The sequence below is a fragment of the Cuculus canorus genome, chromosome 1 (assembly GCF_017976375.1).
Source record: "Cuculus canorus isolate bCucCan1 chromosome 1, bCucCan1.pri, whole genome shotgun sequence".
NCBI lineage: Eukaryota > Metazoa > Chordata > Aves > Cuculiformes > Cuculidae > Cuculus > Cuculus canorus.
In genome coordinates this window covers 14,707,902-14,732,591 of record NC_071401.1, presented here as the reverse complement: position 1 = coordinate 14,732,591, position 24,690 = coordinate 14,707,902, and the positions used below count along the sequence as shown (strand labels likewise).

Below are 24,690 nucleotides of genomic sequence, written 5' to 3'. Positions count from 1 at the left end.
CTTCTCTGAAACTTCATACAGTAATTGCTTTCCAAGAGAGTCCTGATAATGAACTTTAGCTCCTGCAGCATTTGGCATTGTCATCCTGAGAAATTATCCTTTTGCAGCCGTGGGAATGAACAGTGTGTGTAATTGCCATTACATCACTTGCTGCTGATACACTGGCTCTCTTTTCACTTATGAACATAAGCTGGCATTGCTTACTGGTAATGTTATTTTTGCAGGAGAAGTATGAAATGAGGCTAATCACGCCTTTTGCAGCGGGAATGAAAGGAGGCTAATCAGATAGTATTGATTAATTATCTTTGTTCCTTCTTCTGTGTTGTCAGCTTGAAATTGTATCTCAGAAAGTTTCCTTTTCTACCCTGTATGTGTTTGTCATTTTTGTTTGTTGTATTTTGTTCGCTGTATTTTTGGAAGGGTGGACTTCATTGTAACACTTTGTTTTCCTGAACTGATAGTGCTTATCAGCTGAGCAGCATTGGTGTAATTACAGTGTGTTTATTATTGTGCTACCAAATTTCATGACTACCTGACTATTACTTGCTTCTGTGATCAGCCCGAGTTAGTTGGAAGGTGCAGGTGTCTTGAGCTGACCAAATATGGTTGGTGACATTGTCTGACACGCATTTTGGTTTTCCTTGTTTAACAGTGACCAATTTATGGAAATATTTTCTTAGATGTAGTCATTTGTGTAATTATTTTTTTCAACTCTTATTGTTGGAGGAATTTTAATTGCTGAAATTGTGTAGACTGAGTGAAACCCAGATCTTGTTGAAAGAAATGAGAGCTTTCCTACCTCAATAAAACTGGGATGTCACTGTTGCTTTGAGCTGTAACATACAGATTGATTCCCTGGCTTATTGAAAATGAGTGCTTTACTGTTTTTTAGCATTGGTTGATCTCTTTGGAAAGTGATGTATATTATAATATGTGATTTCTGGGTCACCTGAGTGTGTCTCTATGTTCCATAAAGCACATCTTCCTGGAGACTTATTTGAACAAGAAGCAGAGAGAAGAGCAACTATAAGTTCTATTTTTTTAGAAGATTTTTCTGTAATTAATATCTGTGACTTTTCAGAAGCATCTCTTGAAAGCAGTGCTGTCTTTGAAGCAAAGTAAACCCTTAAATTAAATGGATAAATTAATGAAGTATTTCAGGTGTTTATGAAGCATGGTGGGAACCCCTCTTAGAAGTATCCAACTGTAAAATATGTAATGATCAGTATTTTTTATGACAGTTGATGAGAGAGACAAAATTAATCCTAATGAAGCATGCATAATTTTATGAAAAAGGTAAAATATGGTGTTGTACCTCAGCATTTTGGTTGCTTTGCCCATAACATGTGCGAATTGCATTTTCAGGAAGCTACTTGGAAAATTCTACTTTTGGTCTCCTGGATTTGGTGCTGCTTTACCTGCTTCCTACATGGCTATTCTCATCGAAAGGAAAAGCAGGTATGGCTTATGTTTATGGATTTTCAGTTTTATATAATAATATTTCTTGATTTGGTCACTTGACAATTGACATTTAACAGTTGAGTGGTAGTTCATTTCAAATAGTGCCTTTTACAACGTTAAATTTAAATCTAGAAAGCTACAGTGAAAAAACACAAACATTCAGTTTCTTTTCTGTGGTTTGTTTTTCTTGTTCAATCTGTAATTAGACTCCTTAGAGTTTCCTAACGAAGCTGTTTGTTTTCTTTTTTTAAAATATAAATTAAGTAAGGTTTGTGATTAGTCACAGAGAAGGAGCTTGCTAATGAAAGTTGCCAGTGGCTTGGGTTAGCAACATGACATTAGTTAAGATGGAGTAAGGAACTTGTGGAAAAACATGATTGGAAGAGCTGAAGTAATCCAAATTGTGTACAGAAAGCAGAGCCTTTTGTTTAAGGAAAGGTGCCAAAGCTCAGCTCTCAGGGAGAAGTTCATTATGAAAGCATGAAGAGTGGGGGAAGAAAGCCCTGAGTGGTCCAAGAATAGCCGAAAGATGCTATTTGTGATGTGGCCATGAGAGATGGGAGGTGGAATCCTGGGCTGTAAGGTTTTGGTGTTTTGAAATATAATTTATACTCGTAGCTTGACTCAAGAGTGAAAGTTATAATGCTTTATTAGTTTATTATGGAATGAGGTACTGTAGTCATCTAGATAGCAGGTTTTATTAATAGTAGGGATGACAAAAGGGTAAGGTAAGGATTACTCCTTGAAAGGTGATGAGGGGGATTTAGTAGTAGAGATGATGTGAACGCAATTTTGGTTGCTATGAATATCTGAAACTTCCTTAAGAATTCATATCAAAATAACTGCAAACATATATGCATCATGCTGTAATTGAACGTCAGGCCCCATTCGTAAACTTCAGTCATGGAGTAAGTAAAGCCGAAGTCAAGTTTTAGGTAAGATTGTCAAAGTTCTGTCCTTTTAAAATAATGCATTATCCACTGTTTTTGAAGACTGAGGATGCACAAGATGCTCTGGAAACGTGAGAGCACTTCGAAATCTCATTATTTAATGTAACTCTAGAGAAAATAATTGTAATAAAGTCAATAAATCAGAGATCAGACTGATTGTCCATTTGTGAGTTTCTTGTAGCTACCAGAGTATTTGTGAGTCAAGAGTTGAAACTGTTCATGAGGCCAAAGCCATGCAAGGATTTTGTCTAACAGTGGAGCAACTTTGAAAAACTTGCAAACCTAGGCTTGTTAAGCATAGCAAAAAGAGTAGGCAAAGAACTTTTATGTTAAATGGGGATTTTGAGAACTCTTAGTGGCAATTTATGAGAGCTTTGACATGTTTACAGGCTCCTACTTAGCATCTGAAATTTGAAAGAAACGTTGAAACAGAGGTGTGTGAAAATGACAGAAGTAGGTTGGTGTGGTATGAATATCATGAGTAATGCTGAAATACCTCATTCTTGGTTGATTCTTTGTGTCAGAATTCAAAATGTGTTATCTAAGATCTTTTGCATCAGATAAAATGTAAAAAGGCAATGTTGGTGTTTCAGTATAACACACACAGCTGAAAATATGTTATTGTTATTATATATTGTATATATTGTTATTAATGAAAAAAAATTCTTAAATAACATCGAAAGGTAGTTGAAAATTCAGTTTTTTTAGAATTCAGAATTATTTGACATGTTATCAGATGCTAACTATGTCTAATGTGTGAAACGCTGCTGCTGACAGACAGTGAAATATGACTTTGTGATTTCACATCTGTTTCCTTGTTAGCTTCTGTTACAGGCAAAATCAAATTTTAATAGACTTGCAGTCTCTTAGGAGACTCCTGTTTGACATGGCAGCACAGTGGCATTTTCAGTCATATCCTGAGTAGCTTGCAACAAATTGTATTGAAAAATGAGGGAAGTGGGGAAAAGTCTCAAGTTCATGAACATATCTCTAGCCCTTTAAATTGCTACTAGCAACTGGCTGCAACATCAAACTTAATCAGTTAATCTCTTCCCAAGTGGATAACCTATTTTAAGTACCTCACTGGCATTTGCTTGCACAGCATCCTGACAGTCCTGAACTTGGGAACAGCAGGCTTGCAAATCAGATTTTCTTCTAAGTGTTGCTGATCATGTGTGCCAGCGTCGTATGTTTTATAATTCCTATAGAAGAATGGGGAAAAGAGTTGGATAGCTTGCTTAGGTGTGTTATAATCCTGAGGAGGAGCATGTTTTCTAATGTGTTACAGAACTAGTTGGGTTATAGTTTGTATCTGCGTAATACGTCATTGCAAATGTGCACGGCACTTGCCATGAAAAGGGGAGTTGGCATTGCAGAGAAACTTGAAACAGAATCAGGAAATGATCTGCATTGTGTTATACTGCTACAGTTCTGTGAAGATATGAACTGCATGGTTGTATGTCCACGTGTATTCTATTTGATGATCATAAAATCTACTTATCCTGTCTATGAAAACCAGTTTATTAGGAACTGTGGAAAGGGCCAAGGGGTAAAAACACTAGTAAACTACTTTATATGTATATATATAAATGTCCTGTGAGATTACTGGAAGAGAACCAGTCACATTATTACGATTAATGTTTTGATCAGAATTATTTCCTAGTTAATAATTGAATCTAGGTACATAAGCATGGATATCTTAGGTTTGTAATGTGCAGATATGTATTTTGTGTCTTTAGCCTATTGCTATGGTAGGACTAACTTGGAATTTTTGCCTTTTTCTGATACTCTCAAGTAGTGTGGGTTGAGGAAGCATCCTTACTGGCCAATGCAGAATTTTTAACAACAGTCTCACACATCTTTTAGATGTGTAGCTGGAAACGTTTGGTGCTTTGAGAACAGCCAAGAGGGAAGAGAGTTAAATTTCAGCTGATTTTGACTATATGTTATCTTATACAGTACAGATCTTTTTAATTGTTTTTAATGTTAGTCCTGTTATTTCTTTTTTGCCCTACTTATGGCTGTGGCAGAGGTGTTGAAAAATGACGAAACAAAAAATGCTAAAGCTGTTACTGATGTGTTGTGTGTTTTCACATGCAAAGAAAATGTTCTTGCAAATAAGGAAGGTGCTCCCTTCTCCTGGAGGAATGTGCACGATTCACTAGAATGCACATTTTTCTAATTCCTTCTGACTGTTTGGTGTAACTTCACCATTTTAATTACTCTATGTATATGTTGTCATTATAACTATGGCTGTATTATAGTAAGCAAGCCTTTAACAGCTGCACTTACACAAGGGTATTTAAAATAATCTCATTTTCTTTGTCATTTAAACCTTTTTTGAATCTTCTGTTAAAGAAAATTGCACTTCTTTTGTCGATAGAATTTAGTTTTGCTGTTAGATATCAAAAGTTATGTTAATCATAGAATCATGGTTTAGATTGGATGAGACCTTAAAGATCATTCAGTTCCACCCCCCTTGCTGTGGGTAAGGACATCTTCCACTGGATTAGGTTGCTCAAAGCTTCATCCGACCTGGTCTTGAGCACCTCCAGGGACAGAGCGTCTGCTGCTTCTCTGGGCAACTGGTGCCAGTGCCTCACCATCCTCACAGTAAAAAAATTTCTTCCCAGTAGCTAATCTAAATCTACCCTCTTTCAGCTTAAAAGCATTAACTCTTGTCCTACCACTACACTCCCTGATAAAGAGCCTCCTTGAAAATAGAGAGATCACTCGGTGACATTAATTTCATTAGGCTTCCTTAGGAAAGCATGATATGCATTTTATTAACCTTTATATGGAGTTGTTTTACCAGTATGATCCTTGTTTACTCCTGTAGGTGTTGTTTCAATCTGTTGATAATAAGCAATTGTATTTGTTTGTAATTTTGAAAAAGAAGTATGTTGCTTATGGCTTTGGCTTCTGTTTGTAATTCAAAGCTACATTCTCCTGTCTGTTAAATGTTATCAGCAAGAATTGAGTATATAGTAGAGGAGAGGAGGTATGTGGCTTAGAATGAAAGACATGATATTACCCTGTTCTAGAAGCACTGAGGCTGTTAGAAGGCAAGGAAGTAACTGAATATACTCGTTAAAATTGTGAATGAAGCTGTTGAAATGTGATTTGAGGCTTGGCTCTAGCAAGCCTATTACTGGAAATCTGACTAGAGTGGTTGGACCTTACTGATTTCTAGGACAAAGAGGTCTGATAGCTCAGTGAAGAGCCTCTATTTAAGACTTCTTTGATTACTCTTAGGGAAAAAGATGATGTTCTTTTAAATGTTTTGTAAATGTGCTAATGCTTCAAAACAGTTTACTTTGTGTTTTGCTAATAGCTAAATGGCAAACTTCAGTTATTTGGACTCTTTTTCCAAAAATAATGTATTAATGAGTTTCAAGAACTATAACTAAAGCTCTAAGAAGGGACACAATTATAGTCTTAATGAAATTAGTTGTCTTCCTGCCTGTCCAACTGTTTCCCTGCCCTTGCTCTTCGTAAGTACTTAAGCCAAAGAAAGTTTAACTACTGGCACCTACCAGTTCTGTGACAGTTCTGAAGGGACCCTTCTGGGATGCCCCCTACTCCCCCCTTAGGCTGCATTAATGTTTACGTGCTGGCTGTTAACATTATAGCGGCGCCTGTCTCGTTGCTACAGCTAAGACTGTGTCACTGATGGTATTATAAAACTTGGGATTTAAGGCTTTTATAATTTGCTTGTAAAATCTTGCTCTAGGCACTATTGGCAACATGTTTTTAGTTGAACACTGGGTGTTTTTCATCAAAATTTTCAATATAGCTAACTCAGAAAAATATTTAAAGCGTGTGCATTTAAAAAGCGATACAGTGCAACAATGCACATTGCAGAGGACATCTATGTATTTACATATGTATTTAGTGTTCTTGGAAGCTAAAGTATTGCTGGGTATTGCTTAGAAAAGCAGCAGAAATATTTGTGTAAGAACGAAGTGGAATTTTTTGACTCCATTTTGTTCTCCTGATGAAACATTCAGTTACTGTTAGGGCTGTTTGCTTGCCATAGATGCCATTAGTCTAAATACATTATAACGTCAGAATATGGCAGTGTAGTAATGGTAGAAAGTATATACTGTAAGCAAATACAGAGTTTTTGTAAGTTTGTGCATTCAAATGCATATTTGTTGGTATGTGTTTCTATATAGCGTTGTAGTATGTTTAGACTTAAGGTGACAATTGCCTTTCTCAAAATGTTTTATGGTTATTCAGTCTGAGCTATTTCAGGGAAAGAGTATGGGGTGTGGGTGATCAAAACAAGTAAACTCTTCTAACAGAGCAAGTGTTTTTGCGAGCTGTAGCCTTACTTGCTACAGGTAAGAAATTGAGAGATTAAGCTACATTGAGGGGTGATTTTTTGCATAGTTTTTATGTTGCAGTGAAAAAAACCCCTCGAGTTTGGATCACTCGTGTGGTTATTTTGTGGTGTATTCTGATGAGGAGTGCTAGCAGGGAAACAAGTTATTTTGGAGTTTTATTCCTTTAGAGTGATTTTTACTGTGAAATACGGAGCCAAGCTGTAGAAGTTAATGTGAATGCTTTTTGTTCCTAAACCAAAATACATTAAAGTCCGTTGCACTTTGTCAGCTGCTTCGGTGAGAGCCAGTGCTTGACAGATCTGTGTCTTTATATTAACAGCATGTAAACAGTTGAACATGCTTTGCTGCATACTTTGGCAGCTGCTACTACTATACTTATCAGAGGGAGGGAAAAAAGTGGTGGTTCAAGGCTGCCTGGGAGTGCAGGAGTTGATCTGGAAGATTCTATGATTGTGGGAAAATGGCAGCTTGGGGTGGGCAGCTCTTGGAAGTGTTTTCCATGGAGAGTAGCATCTGTTGCTGAATTGAGATTTTAGTGGAAGCTCTTGGCCAGGACAGGGCTAAGGTATTTCTAATCAATGATTTAACAGTAATTTTTCTTTCTGAGAAATGGGATCACCTGGCTTGTGCCTTGTTTGTCCTGACACATGGAGTCTGCATCTTGGAAAAAAAACCCAATAGCCTCATGTTTTACACTAGAAAGGCTGATATTTTCTGTTGGGTATGAAAACCATAACTTTGTTGATGTTTTCAGAGAGATTTCCTTTTGTTTTTCACTTGTTATTAGAGCATTACAGGGGTGAAATTAATATTAAGGCACACCTTTTATAAGCACAGGAGCAGGCAATTCCAGTGCGTCTTAAGTGGGGCAGCAGACCAGCTTGGCTGAACAGGCTGCTTCTCATGGACCTCAAGAGGAAAAAGAAATTGTAGTCTTTGGAAGTGAAGTCAGGCTTTGCCAGAAGATTACAGAGCTGTGGTTTGCACTGATTCAGAGGCTGAAAGTCTTTGAGGGCACTACTCTGTGATATGTTCTTCAGGTCTGCTCGTAGGATATTGTTTTTAGATAGTACAGATGAAGGAGCTTCGATCTTTGTTTCCACGTGAGCCACAGCTGTAAGCCCTCTGTAAATGAAGTGATTCTGGTAGCCTCATTGCTCCCATTAGGAATTAATGTTGTTGTTAGCTTCTGCAGCAGGAAAGGTGTGTAAGTAGAAACAGTTATGACTTCCTGTATTTAACCATGTAAGGGTTTTCTGTGGTGAAGATTTCAGTAGTGTACTGTGGTTAAACATCTTGCTTCCCCTTCCTGTCCTCTCCCCTCCACATCCCAGGACAGAAGATGACACATTTTTATTGCCTTTAGCAAGTCCCTATGGATTACATAGTGTTTCTTGTAATCAGATGACTTCCACTCCAGATTGAAACTTTTTGATAAAGTAAGTGTATGCTGTTAAAACCTTCCCGTAAAGACGATCTGTCTGAAAAGCAGGAGAAACAGAGTCCATGGCATCACAGGCAAGCATAAAACAGGTCTCAAGAATTTGGGCCAGTACCTGTCATCGCAATCCAGACTGCTCCAAATTTAGTGAAAGACTAGAGCAATGTTGGCTTCCTGGAGTACAGTGTCATTTTGTCTCCTTGAAAGAATTTGTATGTATTCCACGTTGCTTCATCAGTTTTGAGGTTTTCCTTTTAAGCTCTTTGTCTGTTATTTATTCCTTGTGAGCAACGGACTGAGGAACTAGCAAAAATTCTCTAATATCAGCTGTTGCCATTCTAGATCTTTGAGATTAAAGTTAGAAACTAAAAGGTATGAAACTGAACTTGGCAACAGCTTCTTTTCTGTCTTCCGTAGGTGAATTGTCACATTAATGTATCTGTAGTACCTGGCACTGTTAATCATTGAATACTGATGTCCTGCCAGAAATTGACTTTCTCAGTTCATAGGGATGTGTTGAAATGACTCTCAATCAAACTGTTAGCATGGCTTGCCTACCTTTCTAGAGAAGGTCTACATTGGTTTCTAACACTAACGTTCCTTGGAATTCCCTTGTGTTCCAGGCATTCCAGATACAGGCACACTTTTAACAGCATTAATCCATCTTCCACATGACTAATTCATAGTTCCTAACTGGATTTGAAACCTGTTTTTAATATGACTTAATATGCTGTCATTTGGGTTCTCCTGAGGGAAGAAAACCCACCCAAGTGGCTCTATATGTTGGTAAGTTGAACTCCATCTCCTCCTTCTGCTGGAATGGCTGGTCTGCTTTTTGTGAAGATAAGGGCATTTAGAAATTAGTTGCACCATGTGAAAAACTACAGTGGTCTTCTCTTTGAGTTGCATTGGTTTGTCACGTTAGCTTTTCTACATATTGCTTTAGGTACTTGGCAAACAGCGTAATCTGATCACAAATGTAATCATTAAAACATTGTGACTTGAAAGAGTGAATTAGCTCTAAACAAACCAATAGCTACTAGTTTGGCAGACTAGAAAAACAGCATTAGGTTGCTTAAAAGTCTTTTGAAATAGATGAAATACTTGATGATTTGAGTAGCTTATCAAAAAATTTGTAATGTGGAATGGACTGCCTCAAACTGGGCACAGAATATGAACAGAGGGGGGAAGGCAGATATATCCCAAGAAGTCCCTTGAGCTGCTTCTCACCATGCTGCTGTGGGCTGGGTTTGGCATGTGCGGATGGGTATGTGTGAATGGCTTTTAAACTGAGAAGGACTGGAGAGTAGGAGGAGAGGAGAAAAGGTCCAATACTGGATGAATTTTCACTGGCTTTGGGACAACCTCAAGCTGCCTGCTACTGTAGCAGCCTTATATGAGAATTTTTTTCTCCTTCCTGTCCTTCTCCCAAAAGTTTAGATCCACAGCCAGTGAATAACGCGTATCTCTGCAGCTCTGAAATTTCCATGCCCTGTCTGGCTCTTCTTCCTGGTTTTTATTAACCGTTCTGTCCATTATGTCCTTTCTTTGCTATGAAACAGTAGTGATTGCCTGGAAAATATGTAGAAGCAATGACTGTCTTCTGTGAAGGATTCCCAAAGCAGAGGGTATTTGCTTGCGTGCGCTACACATACACCTTCCAAACAGGGCAGCCAAGCAGCACATGTTGTAGCCTGACTGAGAAGGTGCCCAGAAGAGAACTGAGTGTTTTCTTTTTGATTGACTGAGCTGATTAAAAACAATTCTGTGTTACTATCAACAGTCCAAAGAAATTGTTATTTGGAGCCTTGCTTAACGCTAGATAGGCATTCTATACCAAGAATGTTAATAACTTAAAAAATTGCTGGAAATCCTTCATTTCTTTTCCCAAGGTTTAATTAATTTGTTTTTCTTCTGTTATCTACTAGTCAGTCTTTTTATGAAACTAATAAGCTTTTTGGAATTTGATTTTTATCTCTTTATGGAATCTTGTGAGGTTAAATCACACTTTAATTAAGAGGGCTTTTTGCCCCCAAAGGTTTTGACCGTGTTGGCCTTGTAGACGTTGTAGAGAGACTGGGAGAGGAGGAAGAGGAAGGGAATGTTGAAATAAAATCTTTATAAAATAGAGTATAAAACAGTTAAAAAATTGAACTGTAGATGTTATCTTGTGTTGCACTATCTGCAAACTCAGTAAGAATTATTGGTACTAATTTAACTGGAATGTATTACTGTAGATAAATTTTCTTTTTGGCTTCTCTCCCTTTCCAGTTTTCTCATACCCTTTCCTTGGCATGTGTTCAAATCATAGAACATGTTGAGTTTCTTTCCTTTTAAGAAAAACAAATGCTGAGTATTTGCAAGGAAAAATAACTATTATACTTAACATGTAATGTACTCAAGCCAAGTATTACTGATTTGGTGTTTTGAGCAACATCAGTTTCCCAACCTGTAAAGTATCAATTTCCTACTTCAAACAACCCAAAACTTTGAGATGGAAAATTCCTTAAAAAAAAAAAACAATGGCCCATGGGTCTTTAAACTGTATTTTTTGACATGAAGTTATGTGCCTGAACATTATCTTCGTGTGAAAGACTTGCTACTGGTAATTACCAAGCTCAAAAAGTAATAATTTTCTTTTTTGAGAACTTATTCCTTAGGTCTGTTTTTATAATTTTCAGCGTTATTTTGAAAGCTTATCTGTTCCTGCTGATTTTAAGTGAACTTTTGCACCAGGATTTCGCTGCTGGCCTCCAGCTGTCAGTAGGAAATTGGTGGGTGTGAGAGATTAACGATACCCTGGACGTAATCTGTAGTACTTGTGTTATTACAGGGATGCAATCACAACTCCAGATCTATAGTTGGTTAGCTTGTGGTGTCAAGCTTGCTGTAGAGCAGTCACCTCTCCCTCCTCTTTCATTTTGACCTTTTTCTTTTTTTTGGGGGAAACCTGTGATTTGTGTGTTTGATTTAATTCTGCAGGTTATAAAGCGGTGTGTTTTACAGTGGCGGGGGGAGGAGGGAAGCTGGGGGGAGGTAGTCTTCCTGTTTTTGCAGACCACAAATCCTGTCTGGGGAGCCATTACAAACTATTATGGTAGCTTCTTGGTTTACGTTCAGAAATAAAGCCAGAGTTAACTCCTTTCGTTTGTTCTTCCGTTTGTTCATTCTTTCATTCTTTCTTTTGTTTGTTCCTTAGTTCTTTCTTTCAAACAGAAGACAAATGTAATGTGTTTAAATTTACCTTAACAAGTCAGTACAGCAAGTTATGTGCTCTTTACCTTTTTTTTTTTTTTACGTTCCATATATACCTTTGAATCCACTGATATCTTTGAAAGTAGTTCTACTTGTGATTTCTTAGACTTGCAGAGAATCCAAAAAACCAATTATTCGTTAAAATAACTGTCAGACTCGGTGAACAATGGTATTTGTATAAAATTCAAACTTGAATTTGTAGGAGACTAAAAAAAATGTACTGTTTTGAAAGCCACTACGTTGCAGTCGTGTACTTCACATCTTGTCATATTGATCACAGCAAAAGGTACATTTGGCTTGCTTCATTCTAGTTCCTATTTATCCTCAGTCAAGCTTGTTGATTTGACAACACTAAGAATTTTTGGAAAAGCAGATAGTAGGAACATGATGTTTTGAACTGGAGATGAAGTTGAAAGGCTGTATAGCAAAGCTAAAACTATTCTTGTCTTAGCAGTGAGTTGGATATTTTTATTTCATGAGGTTTTGCCCTCCAGCTGCTTAAGTTTACTATATACATGGAGAAATAAAACCTGTCAGAGCGGCTGTTTAGTCAGAGAATCAAGTTCTCTTAACTGCACAGGTAAAGTTTTCTAACATCCTGCGTTATCCATCTTCAGGCTCCTTCTAGCCACCTCTGCTGCTAACTGCTGCTGTACATTGCATTGCAAGAGCTGTAGCAGGATATGGGGCCTGGGTGTACTTGCTTCAGTGCATACCTCGCCCTGTGGTATGAATTTACTGCCTCATTGTTACAGCTCACACCTAGAACTGTTCTCACTGAACAAGGAGTGTGTTTAGTCAATTTATGTGAGTTTTGTACTGAGTAGTATTCATCTTGCTGTGGTTATGTCCTGTTATTTCTGACATGGTCCCTTACTTCCTGTTTAGTTTTGAGAGGGGAGAAAAAGTGATCATGAAAACCACAAGACTGGTTAAAAAAAAAGTGATTATAGTAGTTCAAATATGTTTCATTAATCACAGTGAATATTTAGGTTTCAGGATGTCTGCTCAGACAGGTTTGCAATTTAACTGAAGCAATAGAGAAAACAATCCTTTGAATTTCATATTGCCAAAGTGTTCTTGATGAGAAAACTGCAGGGACCGAAGTGCTGTGTATGAGACATATAAGGTAGACAGGACAAGGCATAATGTATGAAAGAAATAAATATTTAAAAGGAAGAATGAATATTGAGGAATAGCTTAGAAATGACAGGCACCTACCTCTCTTCTGTAGTCCCTTTTTTTAAAAGAAGAGGAGGTGTTTGCTTTCTGTTGGTAATTTGCTTTGGATGCTGTTGTGGTTGCAATAATCACTTTTTGGTAAAATTGCTGTGACCATATATATGTTCTATGGGTGAATCCCACCTTCAGACACAGTTATTTATGTTGTCTTTTTGTTGTAGTTTTTTTTTTTTTTTAGCTTAGCAACAACTCTAATATAAATATATTCAGTATAAATATACTGAAGGCAAACCATAGATAAGGAGGGAGAACTGGCAGTGAATTTTGTAAGAAGAAAACCTCTTCTATTTTCAAAATTGGCAAGTTGTATGGTTTGTAATTATACGAAGCAAAAGCTCATAATATTTGTGAAAGTAAAGTTATTCTTTGAATATTATAATGTATCAAGCTAAGCATGAAAACTTTCTTTAGGAAAGTTTTCCACAAACAACATGTTGGCATGCAGATTTGGACAGTTGTCATTGCTTTGATTGGATGAATAGGATTTTTAACTTGTGTAAGGGGAGCTGGACTTTGACCTCAATGAAATAAGTTTTCCAGAATTTAGCACTTAATTGAAACCTTTCTCACAAACAGATGAGTGACAATGAGTTATTTCTTTAAAATACTATTGATTAAACAAAAAATAGAAAACTTTTAATCTGTCTCTTATTTCCTGTATTTTATTTTAAGTCGTTGAAGATGAGTTCTGTAAAATTGGAACAGTTCCAGTAAAGAACCATGAGTGTGGTCAGAACCTTAGGAAACATTGTGAAGGAGCTTAGTTTTGTTTAAGAAGTGGTATGTTGGGGGGCTTGGTTAGGCTCTGCAGTCTTACAGTAGAAGTAAAGATGTAACTGGTTTCAGTGATCATAGAATCATTAGGCTGGAAAATCAGCCTTTGAGATCATCAGCTCCAACCATACCTGCCTACTACTAAATCGTGTCCCCAAGCACCTCATCTACCCGCCTTGTAAACACCTCCAGGGATGGTGACTCAAGCACCTCCCTGGGCAGCCTCTACCAGTGCTTGATAACCCTTTCAGTGAAGAAATTTTTCCTGGTGTCCAGTCTACACTTCCCTGATGCAGCTTGAGGCCATTCCCTCTTGTACTATCACCTGTCACTTGGGAGAAGAGACCAACACCCACCTCTCTGCAACCTCCTTTTAGGTAGTTGTAGAGAGCAACAAGGTCTCCCCTCAGCCTCTTCTTCTCCAGGCTAAACAGCCCCAGTTCCCTCAGTTGCTCCTCGTAAGACTTGTTCTCCAGCCCCTTCACCAGCTTTGTTGCTCTTCTCTGGACATGCTCCAGCACCACCATGTCTTTCTTATAGTAAGGGGCCCAAAACGGAACACAGTATTCGAGGTGAGGTCTCACCAGTGCAGAGTACAGGGAGAAAATCCCTTCACTGGTCCTGCTGGCCACGCCATTTCTGATACAAGCTGCGATGCTGTGGCTTGCTTGGCCACCTGGGCACACTGCTGGCTCATGTTCAGTCGGCTGTCGAGCAACACCCCCAGGTCATTCTCTTGCAGGCAGCTTTCAAGCCACTCTTCCCCAAACCTGTAGTGCTGCACGCGGTTCTTATATCCCAGGTGCAGGACTGGGCACTTGGCCTTTTTGAACCTCATACTGCTGGTCTCAGCCCATCAGTCCAGGCTGTTCAGATCCCTTTGGAGAGCCTCTCTATCCTGCAGCAGATCAACACTTGCTCCCAGTTTAGTGTCCTCCACAAACTTGCTGAGCGTGCATTTGATCCCCTCGTCCAGGTCATTGATAAAGGTGTTGAACAGGACTGGAGCCAGCTGGGCCATCCAACCAGTTTTCCACCCAGGAAGGTGTATGCCTGTCCAGGCCAGAGGCAGCCAGTTTCCTAAGCAGAATGCTGTGAGAAACTGTGTCAAAGGGGTTACCGAAGTCCGGGTACACTACATACACAGCCTTTCCCTCATCCATCAAGCAGGTCACCTTGTCATAGAAGGTGATCAGGTTAGTTTGGCAGGACCTGCCTTTTATAAACCCGTGCTGAGTGGGCCTGATCACCCAGTTGTTCTGTGTGTCCTGTGGGATGGCACCCAAGATGACCTTCCCTGGCACTGAGGTCAGACTGACAGGCCTGTAGTTTCCTGGATCCTCTCTCTGGCCTGTCTTGTAAATGGTGTAACATCTGCCAGGCTCCAGTCCGATGGAACCTCTCCAGTCAGCCAGGACTGCTGGTAGATGATGGAAAGAAGTTTGGCAAGCACTTCTACCAGCTCCTATAACACCCTCAAGTGGACCCCATCTGGCCCCATAAACTTATGAATATAGACTTATGAATATCTAATTTGCCCAGCAAGTTTCTAACCATTTCCTGTTGGATCAAGGGAGCTTTGTTCTGCTCTTCCTCCCTGTCTACTGGCTCATGAGGTTGACCACGCAGGGAACGTTCACCTTACTATTAAAGACTGAGGCAAAGAAGGCATTAAGTACCTCAGCCTTATCCTCATCCTTTGTCACTATTGTTCCCCCTGCGACCAGTAAAGGATGGAGATTCTCCTTGGTCCTTCTTTTGTTATTGATATGTTTGTAGAAGGATTTTTTTATTATCTTTCACAGAATGGGTCAGCTCAGACAGAATAGTGTATAATATTTTGAAGTTGCTTTCCACCTTTTTTTTTTTTTTTTTTGATAAAATGTTAGAATTGTTCAGACAGACCTTGGGAGGTGAGCTAGTGCAGCTTCCTGCTTGGAGCAGGACCAGTGCTGAATTCAGACCAGCTTGCTTTGGAATTTGACCGGTCAGGCCTTGCAAACCGCAGCCTTGGTCTGCCACTCATGAATTGTGCCGCCCCCGCCCCCCCTTCTTTTTTATCCCCTGAATTAAAGATCTCTTATGTCATCAGAAACAGAGCAGTGTGGGATATAGTACCAGTTAAAGAGCTGAGAGGGAGGGAGTGGGAAGCCAAAATCAAATGTAGATCCTGGTGAGAGCAGCCTCTGGAAGAAAATGGCCTGACACAAAGGTGACAGAGGAGTAAGTGGTAGTAAGGAATTGTGTGTGTATGCTTACGCTTTACAATAGTGACCTTGCCTGATCATTACTGGATGAAGTGCCTGTGGATGCTGGTGGTCCTGAGATTAACATTGAGTACCGGTTCATTGATTTTGACCATGAAGTGTGAGGTGTTTCTTAGTATCTTTAGACCTCCCCAGAGCAGGCGTTTAGGCATGGCTGACTAATTATTTTTGTTCTTTAATTACTTCCTGCTCTTGTGACACCATTTCCCAGTTATATTCTTTTCTTATTTACCAGCTACCAGGCCTTGAGTTATATCAGTGACCCTGTTGCTTGCTTTCTGTCCTGTTTTCCATCAGCTGTCATTGTTACAAAATAGCGCAACATTTTCTTAACTTCCACCAATTTTCTAAGGGTTGAGTTCAGGGTTGAACAATCACTGAATGAATTTGGGGAAAGAAAACTATTTCTGCTTGGAGTTAGCCAGAGCCTCGTACAGCAGCCAATAGAAATAGGCTTTTGCTGCAGGCGCTTTCAGATGATGTCACCTAGAAGCTTTCAGTATTTTTAGCTCCGGAAGTTTCTTGCTTGTATCCATTTGTTGTTTGCATATTTCCACTCCTACTGACCACCAATGTCTCACATCAGTCTCGCTGCAGCTTCCGATTTCTTTCCTTCCTCTTCTTTAGCCCTTTTCCTTTCTTTGTCTTTGTGGCTGGTGGCTTACATCTTGCTCTTAGCCAAAAGGGACCACAAGAGAAGCTAAAATTTTGGTAGGTCAAATTTTTAGGGTTTTTTTAGTACTTAAAAATAAAGTTCTGTGGGAGAGTAGAAGATCCTGCCTGCATGTCATCCTTGCCTGTGTGACCTAGAGGTTGAACGAGAGAATCCACCAAGTAAATTATGTGCTTATGCAATAGTCATGCTGTTTCATGCGTGCTGTATGTAATGGTATTGTGATTGCACACGCTGAACACTTAAAGTTGCATCTGTCACTCAGGAGCTGGTGGTAGCTTCTCACAGTGTGTTACTGCTGGGCATATTTGAAGTTCTCATGTTTTCCAGAATACTCAAAATGCTTTGAGTTATCAGAATAGCTCTCATGGGTAAGTTTAATTCTATTTCTCGATACAGATGAATGTTCGGATATTTATCCTAAACTTTTAATACTGTCACGTGTTAAAAAAAATAATGCAAGAAATATCTAGTATTTTTCCCCATAAGAACAAATTAAAAGATTATTTGCATTACATAGAACTCTGTTGGCTGCCACTTTGGTAATCAGGAGGGTCAGGGCAGCAATATTATTTTATCAACTCAACTAATCAGCTGAAAGACTAAGAGAGTGTTTGCAGACCAGCTTGAGAGATGAATTAATCTGTTACATGAGGTGAATGTTCACCTCTTCCTGGTCAGAGACATCATGCAGTATTGTGATGCTTTATTACAAGTCGTAGGGATGTCTCTGCTTTAATGTTTACAGATCCCATTTCCTATCTGTTTATTTCTTGTGTCCCTCATACTCACCAAATCTTTAGATTCAAGCTTTTTTTTTAAATGTCTCTGCTTGTTTCCAAGACCTGGCATGGAATGGTACTAGGAGGAGAAGATATACAAAGAGCAGATTTGTATTGAAAACAAAGAAACGTACACCCCCTCCACCCAAAAAGCCCCAACTAAAACCCAAGCAAAAAAACCAAACCAAACTTATTTTGCTAGTTAAAATTTTGAACTTAAGCCAGATTTGAATCTTGCCCGTAAACAGAGAACAGCTTGTGGAACTCAGACTGGTGCATCATTGCTGCTGCAAACGTAACGTAATATGAAAGCACCAAAGCTTTTAAGTGGAATATGTATGTTAGGTACCTGCTGTGAAAAACCCTGATTTGGGTGCATAAATTGACAAAATTATAAACACCTAAACATGGGATAAGAAAATATTGAATAAAGATTTTTTTTTCGGATGGTTGAAGCCTGAGACTTGTGCAGTGGGGAGCTTCTTTGTTTTCTGCTGCCTGTGGTTTTGATTTGCTTGCTTCTTCATCTGATGTAATAGCAAGATATGTTCAGGTAACATACTTTTCTCTTACGCACTCTCTGAATACTTGAAAATGTAGTCTCATGACAAAATGGAACAGACAAGCCTGGGCTGGACCTTCTGTTATTCATGTAGTAGCAATAAAAAAAAATAAAAAAAAAAATCCTGAATGGTGTGAAGATAAAGATGAGATCAGGCTATGAACAGGGTTCCACACTGAGAAACTTTAATGGTTAAATATAGAATGATAGAATCATTAAGGTTGGAGAAGATCTCTAAGATCAAGTTCAGCTGTCCACGTGTGGTGCCTTTTATGTTCTTTTCAAGTTTTATGCAACAGCACTGGAGCCAATAAGGAAAATCCCAAATACTACAAGGCTGATGGTAAAATCAGGAAGTTAAGAACATCATCCCAGTAAGAAATACTGAGTTTTCCAACCTTTAGCCATAGTCACTCAGCTAATTTTTGCAGAAAATGAGGAAGGAATGAGTGCAAAGGAAGTCCACAGTGGTAAGGTTCTCCAGTTTCTCGAGTCCTGTGGTGACTTGTGAATGATGTACAGAAAATAACTGTGCTTTTTTAACGTGGACCCTACAGTGACGTCTAATACACTGTGGGACTGGAACTGTTCACATCTGCATGGTCAAGATTTCAGTTTTGGTCTTCTGCTGCAGTAGCATTAGCAAAAATGTGAGAGCATGAGCTCAAGTTTATACTTTCCCTATCTGAATAGCAGGGTGCTATGGGCTGAGACATAGGGACAGATCCAAAATTAGAAAGGGAAAAAAAAAAGAGAAAAAAAATAGAGGAGAAAATGGTGGCAGCTGTGCAGGTTTCCATTGGCATTGTGATTCCCAGCTATAAAAGACAGGGCATACTGGTTTGAGCGAAGATTTCTGCATCATCGGTCTCAGAAGAAACACTTTTCATGCTAATGTAAGCAAAAGGTCTATGGTGGCACTGATCACAGACCAGAAGCTCACAAGTATTTTCCTGTAAATTCACAATTTAACTTAGGCCACTATTTGTATGCGTACATTACCAGGTCATGTGTGGATTTTATTTTGTGATAAGTGCAATGTAATTCAAGGTGCCTTGCTCCTTGTTGAAGACTTCAAGACTTTTGGTTTCATACTTATTTTTCTATAGGATGGTAATGATTCATCCTGCATCAATAACCTGTTTTTAAAACTCTAATAAAACGTTAATACTGAAAGTGTTTTATTTAATGTGCAAAATAGCGTTTCATTCATTCACTGATTTTATTATTTCTGTTTGTAGGAGAGGTCTCCTCACAATTTACATGGCCAATCAAGTAAGTAGATGTTTATTTCAATAATTAAAACACGTAAGATCCATGGCAAATGTATCTCTTTTAAAACTGATGCTGAGATTTATTGCGTTTTTAATGCTTCCAAGATTTTTTTTCTCCTTGAGGATTACATGTTATTTGGTAACTAAAATGATCTTAAGAGCAAATCGTGACTATAGGTCTTTTGGGAGTAGCTGTGAAGCAGTCTGAAATGTATTTCATTGTGCTATGTTCAGAATTTCTTGTAGCCCCAGGAAAATGGGTGGTTTTACATATCCTCTCCATAGCAGAATGGCATCCAGTACTTTAAATGTTCATTATTTTGCAGATGGGGAATCCAACACCTTATACTTTAGTTCCATAATTACTTATTTCTCAAACTGTTATCAGTAGTTGCACATGCAAACATTTTTGCCACATGGTTGTATAGATTTAATTTTTTTAGTGTCATATTCCTTATAATTTCATTCAAATATGTAAACCTAGTGTATTTATCTAAATGATGCTTTGTACGTTAACTTTTAAAGTTTGAGTTGTGTAAAGAGTCACAGAAAGTACAGAAAAAGGAAAACACGTGAGAGTTGTGTTCCGGACTACTGTAACAATTTGCTGGGGGCCTCATAGAGCCATGCAAGCCTAGAAATCTTTGGTGATGATGAAAAGACTCAAAAGTGATTAGGCAAAGTACAGTACTGTATTGCAGATTGGGGGGTAATATTGATACCTTCTCTTCCATCCTTGTAATTGTGAAGATTTTGCGAGAGGAGCTTTAGGAAGATGTCATCTTAGGTTTGTTAACAGGTAAATAACCTGGAAAACATGCATTTGTCAACCCCCTTGCAGACTTCTCTCAAATTCTAGTGTTTAACAATTCCTTTTTGGCAGAAATTGATTCTTGGGTTATTCTGTATTTGTATACTGCCTGTCATTGCAGACAGAGACATGAGTGGAGTCTTACAGACTTCAGATGAGAAGAAATTAATTCCTGTCATTAATTTTATTATTGTCAAGTAACATTTTAACTTCTGTAGCTCCTTGACTTGAATGGCTCATGCTGTATGTATCATTTAGGATTCCTTTTCTTTGTAATGCTTTTTTTCTAATTTGAAAACATGATAGATCCCTTTTTTGAAATTTAATTATTTAGATGTTCAAACCCTCGATAACATGTGGAAACAAAGTTGGATTCCTACAAAGATATGTTAACTTTGATAGGCTTGAAGTTCTCCTTTAATTCAAAAGAGCTACTGTATAGAAACTCCTTGTTCAGGAACCACAGGCTGTAAAAATGGTGATAATGAGTTGGGTATGCCCTCATTCATTTGGGATAGCGTTTCAAGGGCAGGGTGAAATAATGTGCTTAGATAGTGACACCTCCAAGTGTCCCAATTCTGAGAAAGCTATCATTGCGTTCACGGCTCTTAAGCTGTGATGCCACGCTGTTCACTTGACTTGGATAGTGTTATATAAGGGAAAAGTGAACCGATGCAGTAATGTTTTATTGATGCCATTCAATGCAGTGGATGTTCTCTTCAGCGTAATGGTTTATTTTAGTCACAAATCTTAGGTGAACTCAGGGCCACCAGGGTTTGCTTTGTGAACTGCCCTTGATTGTGATATACTTGCCTTGTTAGTGAGCTGTGTAATCACAGTAATTGTTTCCCCATTTGTGTTGCTTCTGTTTGGTTTAGGACTTTATATGCTTTGATAAGATTAACTTATAAATTTACTAAGCCAATAAAACATTTATTTCTGTCATCTTTAGATTGTAGCACGTCCTATTCAGAAAACTGGCAAGTTCTACTCATGAGTGACGGCAGCTAGGTTATGAAATTACATTGCATTTCTTGCATTGTATAAAACCTACTAAGATATTCATAGAACTAAACCTATTTCTTTTTGTTTTACGTTTAGCTAAACTATGTTTTGCAGCCTGAGCAATAATAATTGAGGCTTTTTGTTGGATTCTTCATGTGTACCTTTGCCCGGTTAGACAGACAGGAAGTAGTTGTATTTAGGTTTATTGGTTAGTATAAGCACTCATCATGACTGTTGCTGCAGTGAACTTTTGTAGCCATCTTAGGGCTTTTAAATCAGAAAATTGTATTTCTGTTGTCCTGTTAGCAGTGCATGACAGTTTGTCCTCGGAGATAGGTTTACTTGGTGAAAAGTGGACAGGTGTGTAAGAGGCTTTATGCATGCCTGCCATTTCTCAGTTCAGTGAGTGAAATGCTGTAGAACATGAAAGGCAGTCGGCCTAAGGACTGTTCATTCTAAAGGTGTCATTTTTATTGATTCCTAATCTAACACTGCTAGAAACATTTGAATAAGTATCCTGGCTAGTTTGAAATACATCAGTGATTTTAGATTTATGTGAACCTGAACTCTTCAGCTGCATTTCCTTGCTGCTTACACAATAAAGTGATGGATTAAAAATAAGCTGTTTAGGCTCTATTGAAACATCAAATAAAAATTATTTCTTAGACTAATGTTCTGTTAGATTGATGCTATTGCAGCAATGAACTTCAGGGCTTGGATTTTCTTTAAGAGAAGAACTAGGAAGTATAGGAGTAAAGGATTTGTAGTTTTAATTCTGATATGCAGAGTCTAAAATCAGCTTTGGTGCTTCTCATTGGAAGTCAGTCAAGGTTTTTTACAAGGAAATTAATATGCCTGAGCCCTAACATTGTTGAACGTGTCATTTCAACTGGTTACAGTCCGAGACCTGCCCTTTCTGTAATACCCTAGAGCAGAATAGCAGTAGTTCGCACTGTGGACCACACAGAAGCACAGAACCTTTCAAGATCTATTTTGGATCGCACATGTTAAAGTCAAGAAATTTCTGGTTCGTAAGAGATGCATTGGTAGTGAATATATAAGATGATCCTTCATGGATCATTTGAGATCAAAAGGAACCCCAAGGTGGAAAGTGAAATATAATCTCTTAAGTTATTTTTATCTAGAAAAGTAGATGATATTAGTGGCTGCCCATGAGTAAGATGTATAGCTCTTATGCTTCAAAACATTTTTGACGTACTTCATTGTGAACAGCTCAACAGTTGAGTTGTTGCTTTTAAGTTGAAGAAGCTGTGTTTTAGGATTAGGGTTTTTTTTTGTGTGTGTGTGTTGAAAGTGAAGCAAACAAAGGCCTCTTTCATATGCAGGATAGCAGAAGACTAATCTGGGCTAGGACGAATTTGATATAAAACTTCTGAGAAACAAAAAATTTAGGAAAATTGATATGTTGTCACTGAAATGCTACACAAAAGAGACAGCTGTCCTAGCATATACTCAACTACAAAATGCGTGTTTCTTCCCTTATCAGAAAAAATGGAAGGTTTTTTATGTGATTTGTTTGAAACTTAAACTGAGGTTCGCTCTGTCAAAAGCTTCCTTCGTTTTGTACAATGACTTCTAATGTACGGTTTTGTACTTATGAAATTGGAAATGTTAATATTAACAAGTTGCTCTTGAGGCTCACAGGTTAAACGATATAAAACTCAAGGATAAGATAAGGCAGCTGGATGCAGAAGGCTGAGTGGTGCTGCTGAGTTACTGGTTCTTGAGTGTGGTGGAGGGAAGCGGTGTAGAACTTGGGCCCGGCTACAGAGAGACCAGTAGGGAATGGGAAGGTACAAATTGGAAAAACAAGTCAAGAAAGAAAGGAAAGGAGGCAGAGAAGCACAATCTAAGGATGAGAAATGAGAATTTATTGTGGGAACTGGTTTGTTGGAAGTGTCACAGGCATAACGAGTGGAAAAATAGGAAACTGTAGAGTATGTTCTAGTTAAAGTAGTGAACAGATTATCAAGAAAATGATGGGTGTGCGGGGAAAGGGAAGGGTGAAACTTGTAATCAAGAGATACTTAGCAAGAGCTCAGAGAGAGAGACAGGGAGAGAGGGTGTTATTGAAGTCCTAGATATGGGAGTTGGAGAAATTGTCAGCAATTATATCACAGAAATACGAAGATCCTGTGTTTAATTTGTTGCTGTGCTGATGTTAGGTCGCCAGTGCATCTGCCATTTATTAAGTGTTGTACATAGGTCCTCGTATACAGAGGAAGAGATACCGTTTTAAAGTAAGAAATAAACAGCCATCCGTATCAGTAGTGTGAAAGCAAAACGTGGGAGGAAGGGTATGTCTTCCCAGGTACAAGGCAATGCGGTGATCGCACTTAAAGACCGGTGATAATGAAGAGAAATACTAAGAGGCAGGTGAGGATTGTAAGGAGGATCCAGTAGGGAAGACTTTCAAAATTGTGAGGATTTTGGAAAACCTTTGAGAGCTGCTGTGACTGTGGTCACTTTTAACTGTCTGCCAGTGAAACTGAGAGCCTGCTTCCCTCGGTGTGCCTTTCAGACAGTCCAAGTCCTTCCCTACGGCTGCTTTTCAGAAATACTTTTTCATTTATATTTGAAGTCCAGTTCAAAAATAGTTAAAGCTACTTAAAGATACTGTTCACATTAACCACATGCCAAACCGAACAAGGTGATCAAAGGCATTCCAGTGGGTGATGCTCTGCTTCGGTATATGGTAAAGTAATGCAGCTGAGCACTTTTAAACTAGTCCGAGCAGTTTCACAGTTGAATTATTTTTTTTCCGGTTGCACAAATAGACTAAATGTGGGCTTGTTTTGGCTGTGCCTTTTTTTCTCCAGATAGTCAATGTGACGGCTGAGCGTACATTGTACTCTTAAAGCTTGAAATATTTGGTCTAGGAGCATGCAAAAATGTTGGAGCACAGGCGTAGAAAGAAATCACCCATGATCTAATGGAGAAATGAATATCCAGTGCTCTTCAGTCAGCTGTAAATCCAGATATTTTTATGCTTTTTCTTTTTTAAAGTATGGAAATCCTAATGATTCAAAATATCATTAAATCGTTGTGCTACGCAGTATTTTTGAAAAATAGCCATTAGCCTAATTTAAAATACATAGCACACATTGACAGCGAAGTAGATACCAAGCTTAGCAGAGATATAATACAATATGAAACATGGTTTGAACACTTGGCGCCGGGGCCCTCCAATATCACTTTCCATATACACTGAATTTGTTGTCATATGCATTGTGGGGGTGGTACGTGTAAGGATGAAAGAAAGAGGAGTGAGGCTTGTTACAGCAGGGGAAAAAACCCAACAGAAATCCATTCTTAAGCTGTGCTTTTGCTGAAGTTTTAAGTTTTTGCAAAGGACATAGTGGTAATGTTGTGAAGGAAAGTACATGCGCACAAGAAGTACTCTGAGCATTCCTGAGTGATTTTTCTCACTAGCTTATCAAGTGCTTTCTTCTACAAAATTGGCAGTGTGTCTAAGTTGTTATGGATATTTCAAGAAATACCCTGTGCCAGTTGCAATTAATGTGGAAGGGTTCTATGAATAATACCGGTTGAAGATTTTAGTTTGTTTTTTTTTTTTTTTTTTTTTTACTAATGTACTGTTTAACTATAAAATCAAGTTTCTGTCATTTGTATAACTTGCAAATCTGAGAAGTTATCACCTAGTGCTGTTACATGCTATAAAACGTCCTGTACTGATTCAGAAATATCCTTTAAAATAACCCAAGTTTATGGTTGTCACTTCTTCATTGATAATTCTGTGAAATAATAGATATTTAATGTATCCCATTTGTTTTGGCAAACTATTACATTTGGTTATACTACT

At 38.3% G+C, this 24,690-nt stretch overlaps 1 protein-coding gene across 3 annotated transcripts in view; it reads left to right on the top strand.

The window, feature by feature from the left end:
• TMEM135 (transmembrane protein 135) overlaps positions 1–24,690 on the top strand; it is a 179,709-nt gene that overhangs the window by 18,538 nt on the left and 136,481 nt on the right. For all 3 annotated transcript variants that reach the window (XR_008448598.1, XM_054059075.1, XM_054059062.1), the window contains exons 3-4: positions 1,366–1,458; positions 18,998–19,031. Coding sequence is in view for 2 of the 3 variants with exons in the window: in XM_054059075.1 (XP_053915050.1) it covers positions 1,366–1,458; positions 18,998–19,031 (127 nt within the window). In the remaining variant the exon portion in view is untranslated. The remainder of the gene's footprint in view (positions 1–1,365; positions 1,459–18,997; positions 19,032–24,690) is intronic.